Here is a 17,928-nt window from a genome sequence, read left to right as displayed (position 1 = left end):
CCTTATGTTCACTCAGCAACCTCCAATGTTGTCAGTGGACCTGGATTTCAAAGTTTCTAGAGAACAGATGCACCTGGGGCTGAGTTGCTGGGTTTCAGTTGAGGAAGACAGAAGTGGTCACACAGCGTGTGCCACACACTCCAGGATACAATGAAATCTGAGAATTCAGAGGCATGTAGCAGGGGATAAACCAGAGTCTCTCTGCAGTTCAGTCTCCCTGCTGCTCACTGTGCAGCCAGGGCTGTTGCTGGGTGGATGTTCCAGTGGCGAATGGAATGTGGAAAGGAAAGATTATCCAAGTCCCAATTAACACACCAGGGAGTTCAAAGGTGTATGGGGGAGGGGATGAGCCACAGTCTCTGCAGCTCAGTCTCCCTGCCCCTCACAGTGAGCCAGGTCTATCACTGAGGCAGATGTCCTCTGTTTTGCTTTTTTATTTGTAATATATTTTCTCTATATTAATTGAAATTACATTCTAGACCAGACTTTTTCATTATAGATTGTGCCTTTTAACATTCTGTCATGGAGGCCAGCAGATGGCATAGAGGTTACGTTGCTGGACTCCTACATGACTGACCATCGTTCAAGTCCTAGATCTGGTGGCTTGAAAATCACATTGAATGCATATGCAAGCATGCCCAAATCCCAGGAGGAGAATAAAAGAGAGGAGATTGCAACCTGGCCATTCCTCCTGGGGAATAATTCCTCCCTGGTGGTGGTGGTGGGGGGTGATTTCTCACTTTCCCTCTTACTGTCTCTGTCTCTCTCTGGTGAGCGCACACACCCTAAGGCAAAAGCTATGTCCCCACTTAATATATACTGAGTGTCCACACTCTATGACTGAAACTGATTTACTAAAGGGTACAGAAACACAGTAAATGGATGTGAATACAAGATATAGTGTGTATGAAAGAGTAGAGTCTAAGGAAAGACATTTAGAAGAAAAATAGAGGCAAAGCATTAATAGGACAAAGAAATGTGGTATTATCTGTTGAAGAGAATTGTATAGTTTTATCAACTGGACTAGTGAGAAATGTTCACATTTAATGTTCACTTTGTAAGCTAAATAATGTGATTAAATGTATAAAAGAAAATGAAATAAAAATATTTTAAAAAAAGAAAAAAATTCTGTCATGTCTTTCTTTGTCCTCTGTTCAATATATTTTCTGCCTTGACTTCTACTCCACTTGACATTTACATTGTCACCCTGCCTTTTTTTATATTTGCCAGACTTTGTTCATTGTTCTGTTTTAAATCGTTACCATTTTGTTTTATTACAGCTCTTTAAACAGTATATATTTCCTTTTTGAAATTAATTCTGCCTTTGCCTCTTAGTAGAAGAGATTAAATCATGCATTATTTATCATAATGTATATGCTTGATCTGATTTCTGCTATCTTATTTTATGCCTTCTTGCTGTTTCCAGAAAAGATTAAGAGCTGGTAGGAGGAAAAGATAGAGCTACGTGGGAAGGTGGTGACTGTGATGATGATATTGATGATCATATGGGGGATGGAGGAGAATAAAGGGGATAGAGAATTGGGAGATGGTCCCTGATAACAAGCTTGTTCAGCTGGTATATGGAAGGAGTGAGAGCCTCCTTTGGTTTGCTTTTGTAATGGCAGAGATTATGAAATTAGTAAGACATGTTCTTTGAAGTCCTTGTGGGATATATAAGTAGAGACAGGCCACAAAAGCAGCTGGATATCAAATTTTGAGCTTATGCAAGTTTTCATCTATACATCCATATTCTGATTTTTTGCCTGTGTTTTAAGAGAATAATTAATTTGATGACAGTCCAAATTCACATTAAGTTTTTATCTATGGCAAAGCTGCACCAGACTTCCTTATTACATACATTGTACAACAAGAAAGGAAAATTACCTTTGCCATTCCAACTGAACTGGCATTTAATTCTGAGATGCCTTGGTTGGTCTTGTCTCCACGCTCCCATATCCCAAAATCCTGGCATAAAATAAACAGTATACGGTTAGCAAGTTATAACTACTAGACACTCATGAAGTGCACCACTCTTGAATAAAAGACATTAATAGTAGCTAGTCTGTCATACACATACAGACCTACAATGATTATTAAGAAGATGCTAATGAGTTGTGAGGACTCTGCAGCTTCTTTCTCAATAGCTTTAAATTCTAGTAGGACCTCCAAGTAATTCCAAGTCTCCTTAAGAGTTAATCAGGAAGGCTAAGAACTATAAGTCAGTCCATCTAGAGAAGTGCTTCTCAAAATTTTTCATCAAAGCACATAGCTAGGGGATCAAGGAGATGAAACCTAAACATCCATTCTGATTTTATACTCTTGGCACTGAGAATGGTCCATGCACTAACCTATGTGCTTAAGTATTATCTCCCTTAATCCTTATATATTATATTATAGATTATGAAACAGATACAGAGGTTAAGCAATTCGTCCAAGGTCACGTAGCTAATAAGTGACAGAGAAAGGATTAGAGTCCAAGTAATCTCACTTCAAAGCCCATTTCTTAGCCATTGCTCTATAAAGTCGCTCAATAATATAAAGATACCCTTTTAAATTACTGTAAAAAAAATCTTTATTTTGAAGTCACTTTAGACTTACAGAGAAGTGGCAAAAATGGTACAGTGAGTGCCCATATATCTTTAATTCAGCTTCTACTAATGTTAACACCTATATTAGGTTATATTAACTATAGTACAAAATTAATTGTCAAAACTAAAAATTTCTAATTGTCAAAACTAAGAAATGAATATCAATATAATACCATTAACCAAACTATGGACTTCACTTGGATTTCACCAATTTTTCCACTATGGCCTTTTTACATTCCAGCATATAATCCAGAATTCCACACTGCAGTATCATGTCTTCTTAGCCTCTTCCAACCAGTGACAGTGTCTCGAGACTTGTGTTTCATGACATTGCTAATTTTTGAAGATTAGTGATCAGATATTTGGTAGCTACCCCAATTTGGGTTTTCTTGATATTTTCTCATGATTTGATTAAGGTTATGCATTTTTGGAAAGAATACATATTACAGACATGCTTTGTCTTTCTCAGTGCATAATATAGGGGCCATATGATGTTGATATATCGTTACTGGTGATGTTAACCTTCATCATGTGATTAAGGTGTTTTCTTCTGGAGTTTTACATTCTACTGTTACTATTTTTTCTTCTATAATTAATATTGGGAAAGATACTTTAAGACTATGCAAATATCAGGCCCACTGGTGGCTTGGTGGTTAGGGTGGCTGGGTCCCAGAATGTCAACTTTGTGGTTTTGAAGCAGGCATGACTCCCTCTTGGAGGAGCACCTCCAAGAGAAGTGGGGAATGAAGCAGGAGGACTCCATCTTGGAGAAGTGCCTCCATTATGAACTGTTAAACTCCTATGACTGGAAACCTCCCCTCTCCCCTTTTGTTTATGAGTAAATAGAGTGATTAACATTCCAATTGTCCTTAAACCCCCACTTCTCCTAATCACTTTAAGGATGATTAACCTACTTACCTGCCTTGCTTCTGTAAAAGCCCTACCCTCTACCCCTTCAAGCCCATTGCTCTTTGTCCTTGTAAATCAAGTCATCCCCGAGATGATTGTGCATTTTTGGCCTATATAAGCTCTTTTCTCCTTTCACTCTGGGCTGTGGGGGGTGGGTGGGTGGTGGGAGACATGAGACACCCCTCCATATGCCACCGGTTTAATCAATAAACTCCAATAAATTTGGCTATGTCTGGATGTCCTCTTATTTCTTGCTGAATGGACTATAACAGCTTGAATCCTAGAGCCAGTGGTTTTAAATAAATAAATAAATAAATAAATAAATAAATAAATAAATAAAAAGACTGCAAAAATCCTATTTCTCCTCAAACATCCATCCATTAATATAGCATCCACTGGTGGGTTGCCTATAATAATCATTACAATGGTGTTTTAGTGGTGGTTTTTAAATTTTCTCATTACTTCAAATAAATAAATAAATAAATAAAAAGACTGCAAAAATCCTATTTCTCCTCAAACATCCATCCATTAATATAGCATCCACTGGTGGGTTGCCTATAATAATCATTACAATGGTGTTTTAGTGGTGGTTTTTAAATTTTCTCATTACTTCTTTTTTTTGAGAAGTATTTTGCTATAGGGCACGTGCACTCGCCAAACAGACAGAGAGACAGAAAGCGAGAAATCACCCCCCAGGGGGACTGGCCACACCACAATCCCTTCTCCTCCATTCTCCTCTTGGGATCTTGGGCATGCATGCACAAGTGCCCACTGTGAGTTTTAAGCCACCGAGGCCGGTACTCAAACTGCAGTTGACTACATGGGAGTCCAGCGACAGTCATTACGCTAACTGCTGGTCCCAATTTTCTCATCACTTCTATAGTCACTCAAATAAATTCTTCTTTAAGGAAAATCTGTCCTTTCTTCCCTATTTATTTATTCGGTTATTTATACTGGTATAAACTTTATGGATATTGGAGTTTTTCTCTGGCTTATAATAAATTATCAAATTATTTTGTTGCTCATATTTTCTAGCTTTGGTTATTGGATATATCTTCAGGTTGGCTCCTGTGCCCTTTTTATATGCCCCATTCTTTTTTGAGTATGTCTTCACTTTTTGGCATCACAAGGTGCTTCAATTTTGTATTATATATTCCTTCCTCCAGTCCTGGAACTGACCACTTGTACAAGAGCCTTAGTTTATTTTATTAGAAAATTGTAATTAGTATAAAAGACCTGATGCACTCATTATTACTGGGGCACCATTGGTACTCTTCTAATCCCTCATTAAATGAAACTTGGAAACAGACTTGTGCGCACGTATGTATTTGTATGTACAGAGATACACAACCCTTCTACACATCTATATTCTGTGTCTATTTTTAATTATTTTCATATCATATTTCTTAGTTAAAATGAAGTTTCAGGAAAGTAAACCATATTTAGCCCATGGCTAGCCTCACCTGTTCCCAAACCCAGTTCCACGGCAGTTTGCACAGCAAACATTAGAGTATGAGAAGGCATGAAGATCATTCATTCTAATGTTGTGTCCCTTGGATTCAATGGAAAAGCCAAAGTATTCTGACATCTATACTGGATCACAGCAAGCCTGTGGTATCAGAAGGCAAAGTGACCAGTCATCGAATAATGTCCGCTTGCATCATAATGTCTAAGAGGGAACAGCAGTTGGCGTAATGGCTATGTCACTGGACTCCCATGTAGTTGACTGTGGTTCAAGGCCTGGACCCGGTGGCTTAAACTCATGCCAAGAGTTTGTGCATGTGTGCCCAATATTCTGAGAGGAGAATGGAGGAGAAGGGATTGTGGTGTGGCCATCCCCCATAAGGGGTGATTTCTCCTGTCTCTGTCTCTCTCTGGCTTTATGGTGAGGGCATGCACCTAATAGCAAAAACCTCCCCCCCCCCAAAAAAAAAGTCTAAGACTTGTGCTTCTTGTGAACATGGAGTAACAACCCAGTGATAATGAGCATACCTGGGAGGGAGGGCAAACCTGCACTAGAGTTGTGGCAGACTCTCCAAATTAAGGAAATAGAGCTGAGATACAGAGATCAAGGTACCTATAATTCACAGGACAGATTAATGGAGAAGAAAGAGAACAACACATAAAGGGAATTGCAGAAATCTTAAGAGGGTCCCTTTCACGTATTTAGCAAAATAATAATCAGTGCATGTATATGAAAATACTACTCGAGGCTGAGGAAAAAACCACCCCAAAAGAATAAAAGAAAGAATGAGAGGAAAAATGCCTTGTTCTCACAAAGAATAAGAGGTAAACTACCTGGTGCTCACACAAGACCAGAAATTGTGTGTTCCAACTAGCCATAAAAAGTTGTGTGTTCCAACTAGCCATACTAGAAAACCACATAATTCACAGGCATATTGGGTAAAATATTCAAAAGGGTCTTACATAAGTAATGGGAAATAATTAGCCCTAGGTTAATCATGACTCTGTACCCACATAACAGTTTCGAAGAAACTGTTTCTAACTATCTTAACTAGATCCCAGAACAAAAGTTGGGTATATTTATAAGATTACAAAAAGATCCAGGATGCAACAAGATAAGATTCATGATGTCTGGCATTCAATCAGAAATTACTATGCATGTAAAAAAGCAAGAAAACACAACCCATATTGAGAAAAATCAATCTACTGAAACTAACCTGGAACAGATATTAGAATATTCAGACAAGAACATTAAAATATTTATTATAACTGTATTCCATATATTCAAAAAGTTAGTAGACACATGGAAGATACAAACTAGACTTATAGAAATAAACCTGAGAGGAAAAATGCACTAGATAGAATAGAAAATTAGACATTATAAATGAAAACATTAGTGAAGTTGAAGGCATAGCAGTAGAAACTATCCAAAATGAAATACAAAGAGAATGTATTCTTTGTATTTAATGAACACTATATCAGTGTCTTGTGGTACAACATCATGCAGTCAAATGCATGTGTATCTCAAGCCCCTGAAGGAAGTGTGTGTGTGTCAATGTTAAACTTTTGATGAAAACCATATATCCCTACATCCACAGAACTAAAGAAACCATATGCACAAAAAACATGAATAAAACTACACCAACACACATAACAATCAAAATGTTTAAAGTTGGTAATAAGAAGAAATTCTTAAGAAGAACCAGGGGGAAAGAACATTATGAGGAGAGAAACAAAGATAAGAATGATAACAAATTTCTCATGAGAAACAACACAAGAAAGTAGAGCAAAAATTTTAAAGTACTAAAGACAAAATGCCAGCCAATATAAAATTCTGTATATAGTGAAAATATCTTTCGAAAATTAAAGTGAAAGAAAGAATTCTTCAGGCATACAAAAACTGAAATGATTCATCACCAGCAGACCTAAGAAATATTAAAGGAAGTTCTTCAGTCAAAAGGAAATGATACTGGTTTGAAATCTGAATCTACATAAAGGAACGAATAACACCAGAAATGGAAAAGCAGTTTCATTTTTATTTAAATCTCTTTAAAAGATAATTGACTAACAAAAATAAAAACAATGTGTTGGTCTCATGGGAGAAGAGTGGTTAGTATGAAATGGAAAAATACCAAAGAGCAGTCAGAAAAGACAGATCTGATAGGATGTCTCCAGTACAGTACTGGAGTGACTGATTTCATTTAATCATTTCCACCAATAATAATGGCTTTAACGTCTTTATGGAGCAATAACTGTTATCAAAATAATGCACATATTTAAACTGTACAGTTTGATTAATTTTGACATATGTTTACATTTTGAAAACTATCACCACAATAGTGACAATAATGAACATTTCAAAGTCTATTCATGTCCCTCTGTAATTCATCTCTCCCTGGGCCTCTGTTCCGCGGCAACCATGCATCTGCTTACTGTCACTACAGATTTCGAGAATTTCACTGTGTACATTTTTGGTCTGGCTCTTTTTACTAAGCATAATGCCACATTGTTGCATGGATAAACAGTTCTTTTTTTTTTTTTTTCAGAATTTTTTGCTATAGGGCACGTGTGCTCGCCAGAAAGACAGAGACAGAGAGATAGAAAGCGAGAAATCATCCCCTGGGGGGATGGCCACACCGCAATCCCTTCTCCATTGTCCTCTCGGGATCTTGGGCACACACGCACACACGCCCGGCGTGAGTTTAAGCCACCAGGTCCAGGTCTCAACATGGAGTCGACTACGGGGGAGTCCACTGACATAGCCATTACGCCAACTGCTGGTCCCAACAGTTCTTTTTTTAACTGCTGAGTAGTATCTCCATACACACTGCACTTTGTTTATCCATTTACCTATTGACAAATTTGGGGTATGTTTAGTTTTAGAAATTATAAATAAAGCTTCAAAGAACAATGACAAAAAGCTGTTTATGTTGACCAAAGAAAAATGTATTCCTGTAATATCTTACATAACAATTTATATAAAGAAGGTAATCAAAATATAATGATTTTATATAAACTTCATCATATGGTAGTTGTAAGGAAAACTAATCATTTTTGTGTAGTTTAGTGTTGAATCAACAGATACTACAGATACTATTAAACACATAATAAATTTTATTTCTAAGTAGTTAACTGACCATAATACTCCCTAGTCATCTTGCTCTTGCTTAAGAGTTTATATCATTAAAATAAGACCATAATTTAGCTTCAGATTGCTACATGCATAAGATATCATAGAGTTTGAAAGGAATGAAAGCATAGCATATTGATCCTCTTGTCTCTGTAACCCCCTCGGGGAAAAAGAAAACAGAATATGGTAGGTCTTAGAAAAGAAAGAGGCTGAAGACAATTTCTTCCAGAAGCCTTTTAGATTGGTTCACTATGAGGAGCAGTATTAAAATAAGGAATGGGTTGCCCAGTATTTAAAAAAACCAAAAACATCCTATGTTTAAAATTCATTACAAAATAAATACTTACAGCAGTTTTATATGCAGATTCAATGTAAAACACAAGGTTCTGTATGAAATTGACTTCATCTAGGCTATAGATGATATGGAGTCCTGAGGAAAAAGAGAATAAAGATATAGAGCTGGTTATTATCACTGTAAACATTTTTATTTTTTTTTAGGTTTTTGTCATAAGGTGCATGTGCTCGCCAGAGAGATTTGAACCATGGTCAACCATGTGGGAGTCCAGTGCCTTAACCACAATGCCACCTGCTGGCCTCTACTGCTATAAGCTTTATAGGCAGCTATAGTGATCCAGTGATCTCCGTACTCCCAAGTAATACTAACCCTGCTTAAGAAGAAGGGAAGGCACTTATGACTCCTGAACCACAAAAAACAAGACCATACTTAGTCCTAGACTATTTTCCAATTACATGAAAGAAGAGCATTCATTCGTTAACATGAAGAATTTTATCTGTCATCCACAGATGTTTTTGTTAGAGAGATTTTTGCTATAAGGTGCATGTACTCACTGGAGAAGACAGACAGAAATTGAGAAACCACCTCCCAGGGGTGATGGTCATGCCATAATCTCTTCTCCATTTTCCTCTTGAGATTTTGGGCACACAGGCATACACACCTGGCATGAGTTTTAGGCTGCCCAGTCTGGTACTCGAACTATAGCCAACTACGTGGGAGTCCAGAGATGTAACCATTATGCCACCTACTGGTCCCATTATTCAGATCTTTTTAGATGTTTTTGCTATAGGACGCGTGTGCTCCCCAGAAAGACAGAGAGAGATAGAGAGATAGAAAGCGAGAAATCACCCCCCGGGGAGGTGGCCATGCTGCAATCTCCTCTCAGGATCTTGGACACGCATGCATTATGCGTCTGGCGTGAGTCTAAGCCACCGGGTTCAGGACTCGAACCGTGGTCGACTACATGGGAGTTCAGTGTCATAGCCATTACGCTAACTGCTGGTCCCCGTTATTCAGATTTTAATAGAAAGTCTCAGACTCCCGATTCTACAGGTGACTAATTTTTAACAGGCTTAAATATGCAAATCTAAGCATCTGGAAAAAGAAAGACAAATATTTTAATAAAGGATGGGAAATTTTTTTTAAATAACTAAACAACAAGTTAAGAATTGTGATTTTAAAGAGGATGTGAAACCATACTTTTGAATAAAAATGTGACTCTAAATGTGAACTATACAAAGACAGTTATAGCTTACACATGGAGTGTTCTGTATGAATTATCCGTTTTTAATTCTACAACCCTAAGATGTAGGTACCTCTGTTTTCTACATGAGGTTTACAGAGGTTAAATATTGCCTAAGATCATGTAATTATTAAATAGCAGAAACAGGACTCAAGTGACTACTTTTGTTTTAGTTCAGAGGCTGAGTTCCTAACTAAGTTGTTACACTGCCCCCTATATACAATACAATCCATTTCAACCCCCACTTTCTCTCTCTCTCTCCATATACACAAATTAGAAAAATATATACCAGAGGCTGTTAATGGCAGATTTTTTGTTTGTTTGTTTTGCTTTTTTGCCAGAGGGCACATGCACTTGCCAGACAGAGACAAAGAGAGGAGAAGGAGAAAGCACACCCAATGGAGCGTGGTCATGTTACAATTCTTTCTCCTTCATTTCTCCATCCTGTCAGGATTTTAGGTCCAAATGCACACAGGCTCAGTATATTTTCCAAGTCAATGGGAAGGGGTTCAAACCATATGGTTGGCTATATGGGATCTAGCTCTCTTAACCACCAGGTCATGAGGGTGGCCCTATATTAGTTATCATTGATGGTAAATTCAAAGTACCTTTATTTCCTTTCGTTTGGACATCTGCAATTTTATAACATTCTTACAATGAACAGGTACTGCTTTCATAATTTAAAGTTATATAAAAAATGAAATTGTTTAAATAAGGCAGAAAACTGCAGTATACTTCATTAAATTATTAAATCTTGAGCACTAAAACATTTTTCTAGTGCCTTTTATCTATTTTTATTATATTTTATTTCATAATTTCTCATTTATATTTAATTATTGTACATCTTTATGGGCCACAATGTGGTTTTTCAAAACATGCATGCAGTGTGTGACTCCACTGTAGCTGAGAACTAGTACTCTCAGTAGTACGCTCAGGGAATAAGGGAAATGAAGACTGTCTACTGATAAATCAGCCTCCAGCCCCCAGTCCCGAGTGGAGAGGCAAGGGGCAGGCCTTCAGAAGAAGACTCCTCCATTGCAGCTGAGAACTAGTGCTCTCAGGGAATGAGAGAAATGAAGATTGTCTACTGATAAATCAGCCTCCAGCCCCCAGTCTCAAGTGGTAGGGTGCCCCTCTATCCTTCTCTGTCTCTCTTTGCTTCTCTCTGTCTTCTCTTTTTTTTTTTTGTTAATTTTTCCTTTTGAAAAAATTTTAAGGTATTCTCTTGCCTTTCAGATCATCCTTTATCTTGCTATATTTGTGATGATAACATTTATGACTAAGCCAGCATACATCAAGCTCCTTACCCACTTGGGTGGAATAATTCTGGGATGTATTTTACACCAATTTCCCAACTTCACTGAGGCAATAGGCTGCAGTCACTCACAGTAGTAGCCAGCTTAGCTTCCTCTTCATAGGCTGCCTTCCCTCCATATGTCATGCCTTCACGTTCTGCTGTCCCCACACCTCCCAAATAAACTACTGGCACTCAAAAAAAATGCATGATAATCAAACCAAGGATATTGCCATATTCATCTTCAGCAAAGAACATTACATTGTACGCTTTTGATTTTTGTTCGACTAGTTGTTTTCGTTTTTTTTTGAGAGACATATATACATGACTGACAGCACCTTCTTTTTTTTAAACTCTGTTGTATAAGACCTTTTTTTCTTTTTTTTTTTTTTTTAAGGTTTTTGCCATAGAGGAGTGTGTGCTTACAAGAAACTACAGAGACAAAGAGGGAAAGTGAGAAATCACCCCCTAGGGAAGATGGCTACAGTGCAATCCCTTCTCCTTCATTCTCCTCTCGGGATTTTGGGCATGTGTGTACACGTGTCTGGCATGATTTTTCAAGCTGCTGACTTGAACCACATTTAGCCATGTGGGAGTCTGGCACCTTAACCACATTCCACCTGCTCGCCCCAACTCTATGGTGTAATATTGTTTTACTAAACAATGAACTTTCTTAAAAAACATCTATTTTGCTATAGTAAGTATTACTGTGTACATATTATCTAAAGCCTTTGTTTAGACTGCTTCAATCCAAACTGGAAAATCATTTCAAAACTGAAAATTCTGGAAGGTTGTTTTTCCTTTCCATTGAATAAACAAGTAGGAGGAAAAAGGGAAGATCGGGTTAGTCGTTGACTAAAATTTTAAACTCCTCATATTTTCCTGGAGGAAACTATTCTACTTAAAATTTTTTATATCCACATTTGCCTAAGAAAAGGTGTGCTGGTTTAATGGAAATGATTACATGTGCCAGCTATGTACTTGAGTTATGGCCATAAAAAGCCAAGAATTTCCAGTTTGTCAAACAATGGGCATACATATAACAATTAGATTTAGGGAAAAAACACTTCTTTTAAAGGGCTTGGGAATGGAAAAAGTCTTCTGACATTCTTGGAAGCATGATGTAAAATGATTGTTAAATGTTTCTTAATGTCAGCTTTGGAATGAATTCCACTGTAAATGTCCTGGACAAAACTCATTCCAGTTCAGAAACAATTCTTAGAACCAACACATCCTTTGTAAGTAAACACTTGGTATTAACCTTTCATGAAAAAATTAAAACTGTACCAGAGAGTCTTCTTCCAACTCAGAATGGCATCACATTCACTTTTGGCAAAACTCTCTGGAGAAAACCAATCTTACCAGTTTCCTCTATATCCTTTCGGATATATGTTATTGCATATATAAACATTTCACAAGAAGTAGTGTATTATACTGCATATTTTTAAATATATAACTTGGATATAATTTCAAATATATTTACCTCATTTTTTAAAAACTTTATTTTATTTATTTATTTTAATTTGACCAGAGAGAGACAGAGAGGGGGGAAATGAGAAAGCAAGCCACCAGATCTGAAAGTCAGCTTACTACCTGAACTTTACCATTAATATTTTACTCTACAGTTAGCTCTCAATTCCTGTGGGTTCCACATTAACTGGTTCAACCAACTGTGAATGGAAAATACTCAGAAAAAAACAATAAACGTAACAATACAAAAATAAAAATACAAATAAAAAACGGTACAGAATCACCACTATTTACATAATATCTGCATTGTGCTAGGTATTACAAGTAACCTAGAGATAATTTAAAAGTATGTGGGAGGGACCAGCCCCATGGTATAGTGATTAAGCAGAGTACATGGGATGCTAGGCCTCAGATGGCCCATAGTATAGGAGTCCCAGTCCTGATGGCTTGAAAGACACTCCAGGCACATGTGCACATGTGCCTAAAATCCTGATGGGATAGAGAAATGGATTAAAAGGGATTGTGACGTGACCACATCTCATTTTCTCTCTTCTGTCTCTCTTCTTACATGTGTGCATGCTCTCTAGCAAAAAAAAATGTATATATATATATATACACATAAAAATATATATGTGTGTATATATATATATACACACACATATATATACACATACACACACATACATGGAGAATGTACTTTTTGTTTTTTATTTACATTTATTTATTATCATATTTTTATATTACATTGACTCACATATATCTTTACAGTGTATTACATTTCTTTTTCCAGCATGATTACATGCATATCAGTCAAGACAAAGACATTACTATCCACATCATCATCAAACAGCTTTTCATCATTTTTTTCAGATTATTATTATTTATTCTCATTATTTTTAAACAGTCAATCACTATATATCATTTGGTTTGTATAAAGCATTTACCCAAAATGAAATACTTCTCAGACCAGTCCAGTTGAGAATACTATACACGTTATCATCAACAGGTAATAAATCATTTCTATGTCCCACTAATGTCATGCATCTCTATTTGTTCTCTTGTTATCCTTCTCTATACTCTTCCCTTCTCCTCCCTAGGATGTTCATAGGTTATATGTAAATATTACATCATTTTATATAAGGGACTTGGTATTTAGATTTTATTTGTGAGGGATCCTGTACCTAATCTCCCATAGACACTGAAGGGCAACTGTACTTTCTTCATCATATGCCTATCTTTTTTTTTGAAATATATATTTTGCCTATCATGTGGTTTGCAAGTATTTCCCCCAGTTTGTTTGAATTTTGACTTTGTTTATAGTATTTTTTTTCTCAAAAACTTTTATAAAATAGTTTTATACCAAGAATATTTCTGGTATTCTTATGGTTTTATTTTATTTTTTGCATCTAAATCTTTGATCTATTGACAGATATTTTAAATCATAGAAGTGTATACATATAGAACTAACTAGAGTCACTTGAAATTCCATATGAATTTTAGGGACTGTGTGCCAGTTTCTTCAAAGAAGCCAGCCGAGATTTTGATAGGGATTGTATTGAATGTTGATCAATTTTGGTAATGTTTACATCTTACTAATAAGTCTTTTGACCCAAGAACATCGGAAGTCTTTCCATTTACTTAGATATTTAATTTCTTTTGACAATGTTTTATAGCTTTCAAAATGCAAATGCAAGTTTTGTATTTTTTGTTAACTGTATTCCTCACCATTTGACTTTTTGATCTTATTGTAATAGGAACTATTTTCTTAATTTCATTTTTGGATTGTTCATTGCTAGTATATAGAAATATACTTCATTTTTGCATATTGCACTTGTACTTTGCTTATTTCAATTTTTTAGTAGATTCCTTGGGAATTATCTAAGATCATATTACTTACAAATGAAATATTACAAAGTAAATGTACTTACTTACACTTCATCCTTTATTGGATGCTTTTTATTTCCTTTTACTGTTTATTTTCCCTACCTAGAACTGCCAGTGTATCAGATAAAGTTGGGAGAGTTGACATCCTTTTCTTCTTCTGATCTTATGGGGAAAAGTATCTATTCTTTCTGTATCAAATATGATGCTAACTGTGGATTTTTATAGATGTCCTTTAACAAGTTCATGAATCCCTCTCTCCTTGTTTGTTAACTGTTTTTATAATAAAACCTACTGGATTTGTAAAAAAATTTTTTTCCTACAGAGATTAAAGTGTGAATTTGTCCTTTATTCCACTGATATGATGTATCACATTAATTGATTTTCAGATAATTAAAACAACCTTACATTTCTGGGATAAATAATATCTGGTAAAGGTACATAATCCTTTTAAAAATACTTCTGGACTAAGTATACTAATATTTTGTTGAGGATGTTTACATCTATGTTTAAAGAGAGAGTGACATGTAGTTTTTTTTTTTTTTTTTCTGATATCTTTGTCTGGTTTTGGCATCAGGGTAACACAGACCTCATAGAATGAGTCTACATGTAAGCATTATCTCCTCTTCTGTCTTTTGGAAGTATTTGTGAAGAACTGGTGTTTGTTCTTTAAATATTTGGTAGAATTATCAGTGAGGCTCTCTAGGCCTGGGTTCATTTTGTGGGAAGTTTTTAAAAGTCTAATTAATTCATAACAGAGAGTACATGCAAGAGTTGGGGAGGAGAAGAAGGGAGGGTGGGGAAGAGAGAGAGATGCACCCTCAATAGAGTCTCGTCATACCATGATCCCCTTTGCCCAGAACTCCAGCTCCACAGGATCTTGGGCACACACATTTGCCTGGCATGTTTTCAATCTGATATCAAGAACCAAATCATGGTCAGCCATATAGCTTCTAGCACTTGCAGCTCAGTTTGCTACTGACTGTACCACCAGGCCAGTAGTAGCAAACTGAGAGAAGTTTTCATATTACTACTTCTATTTCTTTAATTCTAATAGGTTTACTAGGATTTCTTTTGCTTTTTGAATCAGATTTAGTAGTTTGTGTCTTACTAGAAGTTTGCCCATTCACCAAAATGATCTAATGTGTTGGTAAACAGTTGCTCATAATATTCCCTTTTAATTTTATTTATTTCTGTAAGGTTGTAGTGATGTCCCTTCTTTTATACCTGATTTCAATAATTTGAGCCTCCTTTCTTTTTCTTTTGGTCTAGCAAAAGGTTTGTTAATTTTGTCAATCTTTTTAAAGAATGAGGTCTAGCCTCATTGAGCAGTGGTTAAGTACTGCAATGGGAATCAGATCCCACATGGCTGACCACGGTTCAAATTCCAGCTCTCCTGGCTTGAAAAGCACACCAGGTACATTTGCCTGTGTGGTAAAGCTCCTGACAGAATAGAGAAATGAGGGAAAAAGGGTCAGAGTGACCAGACCCCACTGGGCAGCAGTGGGGGTGGGGTGTGTTGGGGAGATACTTTCTCTTTTTCTCTGGCACCACCATAGATCTTCTGGCATTAAAATAAACAAAGAACTTTAGGTTTTGTTGATTTCCTCTATTGTTTCTCCAATCTCTATTTCATTAACTTCTGGTATAATTTTATTCCTTCTGCTTGCTTTGGGCTCAGTTTGCTCATTTTTTTCCAGTGTCTTAAGGTAGAACGTTAGGTTACTGAATTGAGTCTTTTTTCATATTGGTGTTTACAGTTGTACACTTCCCTCTAAGCACTGCTTTTACTGCTTCTTATGTAAGTTTTGGAAATTTGTGTTTTCTTTTTCATTTATGTCAAAGTGTTTCTAATTTCCTTTGTTTCTTCTTCTTTGACTCACTGGTTACTTAGGAATGTGTTAACTCCCACATATTTCTGTGTTTCCTAAAGTTCTTTCTGTTGATGATTAACAATTTCATTCTATTTTGGTCAGAGAACATATGCTGTGTTTGAAATATTTTAAATTTATTGAGGCTTATTTTATGGTCTACCATATAATCAATCTTGGAGGATGTTCCATGTGCCCTTGAGAAGAATATGTATTCTGCATATATGTTAATTCTAATCAGTTTAAATTTCCTTAGATTTCTTATAAATCTTGTGTTTACTTGTTTTATGCATTATTAAAAGAAGAGTATTGAAGTCTCCAACTATTGTTCCTAAATTCATATAATTTTATATCTTTTAAGGAAGCTGAGAGGGAAGATTATTATAAATATTTATAGTTTGTTATATTAATCTTTTAAACATTTCTAGTTCTCTTCATATGTTCCTAGAGATTTGAATTACCATCTGATATCATTTCTTTATTTCAATATAACTTTGCTACCACCCACCTATTTCTGTTACTGTCAAATATATTAATTTTTATAGACCTGAAAATGCAATTTTAGACTTTTTTTTAAAGGTTTTCAACGTAAGGAGTCAGTGCTTGCCAGAGAGAGACAGTGAGAAGGAAAGTGAGAAATCACCCTCCCAGGAGGATGGCCATGCTTCAATCCCTTCTCCTCTATTCTCCTCCTGGGATTTTGGGCATACATGCATACATGGCAGACATGATTTTCAAACCACTAAGTCTGGGACTCAAACTGTGGTTGGTCATGTGGAGTCCAGTGCCTTAACCACCATGCCACCTGCTGGCCCCCAAATATATTTTTCTATAGAGAGTTGCTTTTCAGATTCATTAAAAGAAGAAAGATGGCAAGCTGCAGTAGTACAACAATAACACAATGCTGCACAATTATGAGGCCTAATAATTGAGGAAAGGTCCTGTCTTTGTGCCCCAAGGCCTCCCTGTATAAATGAGATGTGCACACACACACCCACAGTCCTGGTTAGCTGGGGCTGGGGATGGATCATGACATGAGGAATCTGTTGGGAGGGCCCCTCTTTCTCTCTCATAAAATAAGTAAGTAAGCCTTAATAAAACTCAGAAAGAAGAAGAGATATGCAATTCTATTATATCAATAATAACTTTAACTAGGCATCTATTTTTTTCTGTAGATTAGAATTACTCTCTGGGATTAGGACCAGCAGTTAGCATAATGGCTATGTTGCTGAACTCCCATGTAGCTGACCATGGTTCGAGTCCTGGACCCGGTGGCTTAAATTCATACCGGGCGCATATGCGTGCATGCCCAAGATCCCGAGAGGAGAATGGAGAAGGGATTGCAGCATGGCCATCCCCCCTGGGGGGTGATTTCTCGCTTTCTGTCTGTCTCTCTCTGTCTTTTTGGTGAGTCCACATGCCCTACAGCAAAAATCTCTCAAAAAAAAAAAAAAACAAAAATTTTTTTTGATCACCTGCTTCCAGTCTAAAGAACTTCTAGAATATCTTATAAGGTAGGTTTATTAGAAAGAAAAAGAAAAAAAAAAAACTTCTCAGTTTGTGTTTATCTAGGAATGTCTTTATTTCAGTTCATTTTAAAAAGATAGTTTCGCTGGACATAAGACTTTTGGTTGGGAACCAGCAGTTAGCATAATGGCTATGTCGCTGGACTCCCACGTAGTCGACCGCGGTTCACATCCCAGGCCCGGTGGCTTAGAACTCACACCAGGTGCGTGTGCGTGCATGCCCAAGATCCCGAGAGGAGAATGGAGGAGAAGGGACT

General features: G+C 36.5%; 1 protein-coding gene across 1 annotated transcript in view; it reads right to left on the bottom strand.

Moving 5' to 3' along the window:
- Nucleotides 1-1,884: 1,884 nt before the first annotated feature.
- The window catches only part of LOC102495077 (uncharacterized), a gene marked incomplete at its 3' end in the record, with an annotated part of 40,580 nt that continues 24,536 nt past the window's right edge, over nucleotides 1,885-17,928 (bottom strand). Inside the window, exons 8-9 of the mRNA XM_027769483.1 lie at nucleotides 8,439-8,521; nucleotides 1,885-1,965 (exon numbers count right to left, since the gene is read on the bottom strand). Of these exons, the coding sequence (XP_027625284.1) occupies nucleotides 1,885-1,965; nucleotides 8,439-8,521 (164 nt within the window). The remainder of the gene's footprint in view (nucleotides 1,966-8,438; nucleotides 8,522-17,928) is intronic.

Source organism: Tupaia chinensis, unplaced genomic scaffold (assembly GCF_000334495.1).
Source record: "Tupaia chinensis unplaced genomic scaffold, TupChi_1.0 Scaffold149892_1, whole genome shotgun sequence".
Taxonomy (NCBI): domain Eukaryota; kingdom Metazoa; phylum Chordata; class Mammalia; order Scandentia; family Tupaiidae; genus Tupaia; species Tupaia belangeri.
The sequence above is the reverse complement of the archived record's forward strand: the minus strand, read 5'-3'. Positions and strand labels throughout refer to the sequence as shown.